The 10,175-nt window shown below is 52.9% G+C and overlaps 3 protein-coding genes across 3 annotated transcripts; 2 read left to right on the plus strand and 1 right to left on the minus strand.

Moving 5' to 3' along the window:
- Positions 1 to 742: 742 nt before the first annotated feature.
- On the minus strand, positions 743 to 2,323 carry PHACADRAFT_33584 (uncharacterized protein; the record flags this gene model as incomplete). Its single annotated transcript, XM_007402194.1, has 5 exons — positions 743 to 1,224; positions 1,273 to 1,347; positions 1,397 to 1,589; positions 1,652 to 1,872; positions 1,927 to 2,323. The coding sequence occupies 5 exons, from the start codon at positions 2,321 to 2,323 to the stop codon at positions 743 to 745; spliced, it is 1,368 nt and encodes a 455-aa protein (XP_007402256.1).
- Positions 2,324 to 5,582: 3,259 nt separating this feature from the next.
- On the plus strand, positions 5,583 to 6,577 carry PHACADRAFT_33586 (uncharacterized protein; the record flags this gene model as incomplete). The annotated part of the gene is made up of 4 exons (XM_007402195.1): positions 5,583 to 5,781; positions 5,838 to 6,027; positions 6,066 to 6,457; positions 6,543 to 6,577. The coding sequence occupies 4 exons, from the start codon at positions 5,583 to 5,585 to the stop codon at positions 6,575 to 6,577; spliced, it is 816 nt and encodes a 271-aa protein (XP_007402257.1).
- Positions 6,550 to 9,525, plus strand: PHACADRAFT_107264 (uncharacterized protein; the record flags this gene model as incomplete). The annotated part of the gene is made up of 6 exons (XM_007402196.1): positions 6,550 to 6,888; positions 6,948 to 7,103; positions 7,152 to 7,349; positions 7,623 to 7,792; positions 7,850 to 8,769; positions 8,816 to 9,525. The coding sequence occupies 6 exons, from the start codon at positions 6,550 to 6,552 to the stop codon at positions 9,523 to 9,525; spliced, it is 2,493 nt and encodes an 830-aa protein (XP_007402258.1).
- Positions 9,526 to 10,175: the final 650 nt, after the last annotated feature.

The raw sequence follows: 10,175 nt of genomic DNA on the forward strand, positions 1-10,175 counted from the left end.
ACGTCCGCACTCCTCCCTCCATATCTCGGCCATTCATGGGCCTTTTTAATTCGTTCTTTTTGTATTCGTGTTATATGCATAGACTGCAGCCTAACTATGTGTGTGATAAGCTAAGTGTTGCAATGCTATATACCTTCTTGCTGGTGAGGGCGGCGGTGAGCGAGCGCCCAAGGGCGGGCCATCAAGCGATGAAACGATGACGTAGCCCAGCCCAGCCCATCAACGGTCCGTCCCCCGGCGTTCCTCGACTTTCCCGTGTGCGCCCGTGTGCGCCCATCGTTCGCGCGTGCGCCCGTCGCTCCCCCTGTCGTGCTCGTCGTCTGCCCCGACGTCCGCTCCCCTCCTTCAATATCTTGGCCATTTCTCGGCCATTTTCATTCGTTCTTTTTGTAGTAGTAATGTAATCATATTCTGTAGCCTTGTTATATAGATAGCAAACTAAGTACTATCATACCATACCTCCTCACTGGTGGGGACGGCGGCGAGGAGGGCAGTGGCTGCGCGTGGATGGCATCATCGCCCAGAGCCAGACGGCCCTATCACGGGGCTCATGCCATGGCGTTATCGGCCGAGGATTCTCAGCATCGAGCGCGGGTGGAGATCTCGGTTATGCCCGGGTCATCAAACGCCACAAAGCTTACCTGGCGCCGATGCACTTCATGTCCCACATTGCATTCGCGTACAGTCGATTTGATAGATATACAACATAATACAGCAACCAAGATAGTACTCCAACTTCTGACTATACAACCTTGTCACGACGTGTCCGAGCATTGGGGCCACGCTTCGTGCCAGCATCCTTGCGCACTTTGCGCGGCTTCTTCGCGGCGTTATCGGCAGGAGTGTCGGAGGCAGGGAACGCGGTCTCGAAAGTACGACTAGTGCCAGCGGCCGGCTGCGCATCATCAGAGGCGGGAGGCTGCATCAATGCATCGACCGTAGCGGAGGGACCGGCGATGCCAACAGGCGGTTCCGGCTGATGCTGCGTGAGCTTCTCCTGCTCCCAACGCGCGAGCTCGTCTTGAGAAAGCCGGCGAAAGCGCGCGTGCCCGTTGTGCCAAGCATTGTGAAGCGTCCGAAGTTCAGCAATAGTGTTGAACTTGCCGGGGGCTTGGAAGGCGGGGAGAGGCCAATGGTCAATGACAAGCGCAAGCTTGCGGGTGGCCACGTTGTCGAAGTTCTCATAGTTCATCTTCTTGACAACGAAAGGCCGCGCAGCTTCTTCTGTAGGATAGTCAGCAGAGAGTCAGGCCAGAGTGATGAGACACACACCAAACTTCTCAAATATTAGCGTGCTGACCTTGTTCTTGAGATCCATGAGGTCCTCATATGCTTTCTTCTTGACACCTGTATTGCAGCGGTGAGCCTGAGAAAGATAGAAGGAACAGAAGCACACCTGAAAGTCCTGAAAGAACATACGATTCCAGCTTACCGGTAAACCGGCCGAACTCCATGCCGAACGTCATTTGGAAGAAGTCTTCGAGCTTCTCATCAGTGGACCAGGTGTGCGGAGCAAGGAAGTCGCTCTGATCCCCGCGCACAGCGCTGAACAGGATCTCAACCCCAGTGCGCTGATGAAGTGCCTTCAGCTGTTTGATGGCAAGTTGTGTCAGTGGACCAACGTATCTCGTGAAAATGCAGTGAGACTTACCTCGCGCTCGACCTTCTCCAGGGTCGCGCGAGAATCATGGAAACTGCTGATGGAAACGTTATGGGGGGCATACTTCTTATTCTCCCGGCGTTGATCGAGCTCTTCAATTTGATCCTTCACCGCTTCGTCCTGCTCTTCGGGAGTCATATTCGCCCACCGTGCACTGAGCTCTGCGGAGAAGTTTCCTGCACGCTCACGCATTCCTCCGCTATTTTCCTTGTCTGCAAACAGTACCATTATCAGTATGTAACTAAAACAACCACATGTGTACGTACCCTCGTTCAGTGCTTTGATTTCCTTAGACAGAAAAGCATTCCACTTGTTTGTTTTGCGAGTCGAGTCAGAAATTTTGCTCTGCTGCATCAAAAAGTTGGAGTAGTAGGCCAGGGGGTGGTCGCCCAACTCCTCCGAGAGCCCCTCGGCGATCTTCCAAGTTTTCTTACCTGCGACCTCGAGCGCCTTCTGATGTTTCTCCTTGTTCTCCTGGCGTTTGGCTGCTTGTGCGGCAACTTCGGCAGGTGTGGGCTTCGCTGTGTTGCGGTTCTTAGTGCGGTGGCGGTACTCCATCCGTGCTGGGGCTGCATGCTGCTTGCGAGCTTGGTTGGGATACCGTCTGATATTGCTAGTGTCTGGCTCCGGCAGAGGTGGTTCGTCTGACGGCGTCTGTGACATTGTTTGCCCTGGACGTGAGGCAGAGGTGCAACAACCGTGGGATGCAAGTCAACAAGAAGCTCAGGGTCGAGGACATTTCTTTTTGTAAAGACGCTCATGCTACAGTGTCTCAGCCATGTTGTATTAGTAACTCAGCAGCAGATAGTGACTCAGCAATATCTTAGAGCCACGTGCCTGCACTGCGCAATATGTTTGTAAAGTCATGAGCATCATTTGGTACACTACTACACAGTGATAGCAACAGTTCGCGAACGAAAAGTGTAGTCTTCGGGGGCCCTATCTGGGATGAGGGCGTAAAACCAGTCGGCTTCCGCATGAGCCAGCCCTAGCTCACATAACCCAGCTACAAAATCTCCGTGACTGGGCTGTCGCACCACAATGTCATACATCATAAGGATAAATGCCGTTGACCAACCCCATCGATCGAGAAAGTCGTTGAGAAATGCCGTGAAATGGGGCACCGAGACGCCCTCCGCATCAGACGGAACACCTGCGAAGCCCACAATCTGACCCATGACGTTGCGATAATTGAGGTATCGCACCGGAGGCGAAAAGACGGTAGCTGCAGTGTACTCTGCGGTCTAATGTTAGCACGCTAGACAGATAGCTGCATGAATACTTGCCATTCTTCCCAGTAGTGGGTGGGACAACAAAAGCCGTCTTCAATGGCCAGCGTCCACCCGCCAAGATAGGCCCTATGTACACGTCAGAACACTAAGATATAGAAAGCTGAATTGACTCACTGGCTCGCTTCGCCGACTTTGTGGGGGTCTGTGGGACTGTTTCTTCACTGCTTGTGATCTCAACTATGTCCAAGTCGGGAGTGGGTTTTGTCCGACGAGACGTCGACGGAGTAGCACAAGCCGGTGCCAGAGATGCATGTCGCATGCGTCTGGAAGCCTGAGTTGACGGTTTGCCCCCAGCTGCGGAAACGTCCAAGTCTGCGGCAGCGGAAAGGAGCGGTGCCCTTCTGGATGCACCTCTGTCGCGATCAGCTGTAGTCACCACAGGAACGGAGTCGTGAGTAGACAGCGCGGGAGAGCGAGGGTTGGTCGGTGCATGGTCGGGCTGGCTGTTGTTCTGCGCCTCATCAGCGCGGGGTGACTCCGGGAGATAATCTTTATCCATAGGTTTCACATCTTTGATGCTTATGACTCCGAGTTGCCGGGTAAACACCTCGGCTCGCCGTGCTTCGTCATCTGCGCTGTAGTAGCCAGCGCCACGCGTGATGAGCCACTCGAGGGCTTCGAGTAATGAGGTACACCTCTTGTGAGGGCTCTCGTTCCATCCGATATGGTGTGGTTCGATGTCAGCCCTGTGGAACGTTAATGAGACAATATGCGAGTCGTCGTGACAATGTGACACACCAGTTGAGGAAGATCGCCTCTCGCCCATCCTTGCCATGCAGCAAGGCATAATATTTCCCTGGCTGCTGGAGAGCTTGCTTGATCTCGAGATCAAGAGAGCCGTCTACCATAGCACGCAGACCGGTCACGATTGGTCGAGGGTTGTCGAAGGTCGAGAGGGTAAGAAACAGGGGCTGGAGAACCTGGACCTGCTTCACTTGATGAACATTTGCACAGACGATGGTAATAGGCCACAAATGGCCATTTCCTGTCTGGTACTGCGGCCAGCTGTCGAAAGCTTAAGGTCAGAGCACAAGCAGACTGCCCATTTACGTACCGATCTCGAGAATACTGCCCAACAAGGTCACAACTCCCGACAATGTAGTACACGAGCCGTTCAGGGGGTGTCGGCTTCCCCATGCCCTTGAAAGGGCTGCGAGATATCGTCATAGTGGCGGTAGGACGACGGGAATGTGAAACAAGAGCAAGCAGCGTTGATATCGACAGGTCTCGGGACTAGCCGATGGATCATGCGGCTGGTCATCCCGCTCATTCCCAGATAGGCAATATCCCGCCTCTATAGCTGTCGGATTGGATATTCTGCTTGATACAAAGACTGCACACTTTAAGGAAAGCCTCAAATGTACTTTTCTCATGATACTGCTAGCTGCTGTAGAGTATCGTGTTATTATGAGCGATAACAACAATGCAATACCATGTACATTGCTTCATTCAGGGCTGTATCGGCCTTATGCTCACTCTAACTGCACTGACCATAGCTAAATATGTTTTGCAAGTCTTACAATGGATGTACAATACATTTGCGAGCAGATTTAACCTTGTATGATGTCTGCAGATGGAGATACAGTCGGATGAGCACTATGAATCAATTATCAACGATACACTCTGAAAATATTCAGCCATACACTACTCATGTTATTTCATCCTACTGCTTAATATAAAGTTTGTAGGTGAAGAATTGGGTGATGAAGGACAGAAAGCAAGTGTCAGTGCACAGGTCACATGACCGTGTAATTGCCTGATTAGGTAGGTTTGGCTGCAACATCTATAGTGAAGCACATCAGCTACAAAGGTATAGACCGTCAGGACGTTCTTAAACATGTACGGAATGCTATTATACTGTAATATGCTATGTAAATAAAATGATGTAAGCAAATCCTACCAACCGGCGTGTCAGTAGAGCGTTGCATATAGGGAGAGTAGCCTCCTTTAACTGCAGATACTGGTGTCTTTCACTCCGCGCCGTGCTACACACTGTGTCTAAAATCTCAAAACAAATTTTGGAGAGATAAAACATGGTAGATAGTATAGCGGCGCAATAGTGCCGTGTGCGCCGTAAGTATTTGCAAGCATCCAAGGCATAGAGTTGACTTGAGCTATCGGTGCATTTGGCTGACATAAATGCACTGCTTGTGTCATGAATAAAAATGCAATAAACACCATTATTGCGCGAGGATGGTCAGATCAATGTATAAAAACGTTTCAGATACAATTTACTTAAGTTTGGGAGGTTGTGGAAAAAAGTGTTTCTGGGACGGGTTGAGAGCAAGCAAGTTCCATCTAGCTTCAGGCCAGAATCACTGCCGTCCGAACATCCAGATGTGCACCTCGGGCTGTGTTGCGCAAAGTGAGAAGATAAGGTAGTTTCATATATCAAAAATGTATTCGGCGATGGTCCGAGGCTGTTTGAGAGCATTCACTCTTTGTAGAAGCTGAAGAAGCCCCTCGAGAGCATCAAGCGCTTGCACACTGGGAACGCGATGCTACAACAAGCGGCGGGTGATAGCAGCTGCGCGTGCACGAAAGACGCCGATGTTTAACCTTGCGCTCTCATCGGTCTGCACGAAACATTTCCCATGCATCTCATTGTTGCACCCCTTCGCTTTTGAACAATGGCCGGCGGAGCAAAGTCGCACAGAAGACTTGGCTCTTCGAGGATAGTGAAGAAGACAACCCACGTGCGGTCAACGGACGCGAAGCTGCACCCTGAGGCCAGAGGGCTCCGCAGAGCAGTCACGAGGACTCTGGGCATTGAGGCTCAGGTGAAGGAGCAGGAATCAGCCGAGAAGAGGGTTCAGGCTCTGTTAACCGGTATGTTTCATTTGCTTTAACGGACGAATGCGCCATGCAGAGTAATGCTCCTGTAGGAGTGTCTCGTGAGACCATCGACCTCGTCCGGCACAGTGCCCTTGATGACGACTTTGTTATGCACGACATCGAACTTCCACCCATGCCGACCGACGCGGAGAAATTTGGCCAAGAACACGAATGGGTGGACGAAGATATGCCCGTGTCAGGCGACTTCCTCGATGCTCTAAAGGACATTTCGGAGTCTCGGTGAGTCTCGCCATATATTGTTAATAACTAGTACTTAGAGGTATGGATAGATGGAAGGGCAGATGGTACAAGCAGACCCGCCGTTGGCGATTGCGAAGGCAGCAAGAGGAAGCTGCCTGGGGCCCTATGATTGAACCCCTCGCGGACCGGTACCTGCGTTGCCAATATAGCAGGCCAAACGGTGCGACAGCGGCTCAGCCTCCATCTGGAGATGGCTGGTCAGATTCAAACATCCCAGGTATCGGCGCGGTATCGGATGCAAACGAAGACTCTGGCGTGCCCTTGCTGACCGCCGCATTTGCATCCAGGCTTGCAGCTGCAGCCCGACTAGCGACCACAGCCACTCCGGATGCGGCAAACTTGAGCACAGCTGTAACCAGCTCTGCGACGACCTTCGCTGCTCCTACCACGACTGCTCCCATGACCGTTGGTGCAATCTACTCCGCACCTGCACCTGAAGCTACCACGGCTAACATCGAAGTGACAAGCATTGCGTCTGCCGCTCCATTCACCAGCGGTACCATGTCTCCCAGCGAAGCCCCTACGATAACCACCAGCCCTCATGCCATCGCTGTATCCACCGCGGCGCTCCCACCTGCAGAGGCAAATACCACGCATGTGTCATACACAGTGCAGGTATTTTGTCTTTTCTCTCTCTCTCGATCGGTCACGATTCTCCGTCCTCCGGATAGCGTCTCACCCGCTCTCGACCTCATGCTCCATGGATATATTGCAAAGACCCCGACACGCCCGACGACCGCTGTGTCTATCAAGACCATTGAACTCCTGTACCGCATCCGCCGGCGGAAGGCTTCGTTCAGCATCGAGGCCTTTGCAAAGCTCGTATGTGACTATTACCGTGTACGTTCATTTACTTATCATGTCCGCCGAACTGAAGCTGATGTGGTAGACTGTTTTAGATTCCATACCGCGCGTATCTGCGAAATCTCTTTGCTGATACGTTCGAAGTGTATGTGCGAGTCATTCGGGATGTCGAGCGTCGCATCCATGCACTTCTGGGATGGGACACGCCTGACTGGCGGCCTTTAAATGCGTGCCGTGCATGCTGCTATAAGGTATATCCCCAATGCACTCCTGCGGCCCTTCAAACTTATGGTTTCCAGGTGAAGGGAGAGCCACCATTGCGGTTCAGCAGAATTATCTGCCTCGACGGCAACAACAGTCTGAAACGAGTTGCAACTACAACAGGACGGACTGCCGGCGATACACGATCCCTTGACGACGCTTCGTACTACCTGCCAAGAAATTTTGTCGATCAGTTCAGCCGAGAAGTACGGGGACACCAGACAAAGAATCCACCGGTCAGACAACGTCGGCATTCTGCCGGTAGCTCCGATGGAGAGTCCGACGCCGACGCCGACGACACGGAGTCTGTCGAGGGCGATCCGACAGACGGAGCGTTCATGTCTCCGAATCCGAACGCTCAAGTATCAGTACCAGCTCAGCCATCATCGTCTTTGCCACCTCTTCCATTCCAACCATTCGAGTTGTCATCGCCGCTGCCAGAACCATCGCAGCCATCACCGCCGTCGCCATCCTTGTCATCACAGCCTACTGCGGACGACTCCATTGAGACTGCGCTTGCTCGGAAGCTTCTCGAGCAATGTGTGAAGAATTGGAAAGCCGCTGCGGGCGAAGAGAAGAAGCAGATGTGGCGGATGTTCGACGAGTCTGGATTATTCGCATCAGCATGCCGGCATGGGTTCATCCTCTGGATTGTGGACATGGTTCGAAGCGGAGAGCTGTAAGTACGTCGTAGTTTGTGCTCTGGTGTTGTACTGATACATTCTGATGTTAACAGTGCCAAGTATCCCCTTGCCATCATGCGAAAGATTCTTGATGTGCTTGATCCGGACTTCATGGTTGCGTACGACATCGGCTGCTCATTCGAGACAACCACAAAGAATAGTTCCCTTGGCAACGACTATCATGCAAAGCGCGGTAGCATGTGTGTGCCAGCATTCCACGGATATACCCACTCGCACATCTGTCAACTCCAATTCCATCCGAACGTCATCGAAGGCATGGGCATCGAAGACGCCGAGACGCTCGAGCGTGTTTTCGGAAGCTCAAACATGCTTGCACCCGTCATCCGCTACGCCTCCCCCTACCGCCGTACGCTCTTCATCGAGGAATATTTCAAGCAATGGGATGAAGAGAAGTACCTCAACTCTGGAGCCTTCATGCTTAACAACTATACGCAGTCTCTTGAAATTATTGAGCAGGAGTCCGTGGCGCTGTCGCAAGCTGCTGCTGAACATGGCGTAACTGAACAGTCAATGCAACGCTGGACTCGGGAAGAGCGCGAGTTCTTTGCAACACTCGGCGAAGAATCCGAGTACGATGTATGTGCCATCGCTTATGTTGAGCTCCTCCAGGAGCTGCGAGCTCTCGAGCCGAAGCTATCTGCTGCGACGAGCCAGTTCATTGCTTTTCAACCCTCGTCGAGTAGTTACTCGAAAGAAATCAAGATGACCACAAAGCTTGAAGTTGCACGCCGGCACGCCATCGACCAACACAGCCGAATCACGCTCGAGCTCGTGCAGCTTGAGGTCGCAATGGGCCTCACGAAGCGATGGACACCTCTCGATGAGTCATACAAGGAGACGCTGAAGTACATGCGGGAGCGACACTATCTCCGTGCCCTTGAGAAGCTGCAAAAGCTTGTCGTCCAGAGGCTGTTTGAGCTGGACAAGTTGAACATTGCGGAAACGGGTAAGTGTCACGAGTATTAGTGGAAAGAGATGTGTTCTCAAAAGAGGTCTAGGCTACAAAATGCGGACACACCTTTCGAAATCCCTTCAGGTCCGCTGCAAAACGATCCGAAAAGCACTTGAGAAGTATAACTCCGCCGCCGCCGCCATGAATCCACCTCGGCCGCCTCTCGAATGGGATCAGGTATCTCATTACTCATTCCTTGAGGAGTTTACACTCCTCCAGGATACACGAAACGACGTGCGTAACCGCGAGTGGGCCAAGCCAGTCATCCGCGAAAGTATCAAAGCGTACCGCCGGCTCAACCGCGCGAAGGTCGAGATCAGCCGCTTGAACTGCGAGGTCGCGCGTGTACACACCGGAATTCGGGACGAGACAGTTCTCTTCCATGATGCGCTTGCAAGTCTCACAGCCGACGACCCCCTCCACGGAGCCCTTCTTGATTTCATCGCGCATCGTACCAGGGTCAATGACCATTTGCTGCGGCGTATCGAGCAGATTTACGTGCTTCCCGGCTTCACTGGACAACGCGGTCCAGGGGAGGCGGTGCACGACATGAACCTGGACGCGCGGTTTGCAAGATCTGTCCGCCTGACATCACCAGCAGCTCCCAGTGTAGCGCAAGCAGCTGTCGGTCGCTCCGACGCCGGTGACACTGGCGATGGTGATGACTCCGGCTCCGAAGATGGACTGGTGGATGATGATACCGAGAATCAGATGGGCGCACTGATACAGTATATTGCGGAGCTCGCTTTACTCTAATTACATGTATTTTATTCATCCCTGCGTGCGCAATAGAGACGAAGAGAAACACTTTGCTGGTTACGCTCACTGCCAGCGGCGATAACCTTTGTGGCGTTGATGGCGCCCTGCCGGGATCTCACAAGCCCATAGTTACCTGTCGCCACTCACGTCGTTCCCTCGGTGCTTGTCCTTGTAAACTCATTTGTATCTTGGCCTCACGCCGTATAGGTAATATCAAAGACAGCAGGCGGGACGACGAGCGACCGAGGGCGGGAGGGCGGGAAGGTCAGAGCGGCTGCTCGGTGAGACGTTGACCGATAACGCCATCGCACGAGCCTCCGCATGATTGCGCCATCTGGAAGGCCTCTGGGCGATGACGCCATCCGCGCGCACCCTCTGCTCCTCGCCGCCGCCCTCACCAGCAAGGAGGTACATTATGCGATACTACTTGACTTACTACCTGTATAGGGAGATCACAAGATACAATAACAATGCTATCACAAAAAGAATAAATGAAAGCAGTCTAAAAACGGTCCAGATATCAAGGGAAGGGCACGGACATCAGGGCGGACAACGAGCGCGGGGGCGGGGAGCGACGGGCGCACGCGCGAACGATGGGCACACACGGGCGCACACGGGAAAGTCGAGGAACGCCGGGGGACGGACCG

Source organism: Phanerochaete carnosa, assembly GCF_000300595.1.
Source record: "Phanerochaete carnosa HHB-10118-sp unplaced genomic scaffold PHACAscaffold_46, whole genome shotgun sequence".
Lineage (NCBI taxonomy): Eukaryota > Fungi > Basidiomycota > Agaricomycetes > Polyporales > Phanerochaetaceae > Phanerochaete > Phanerochaete carnosa.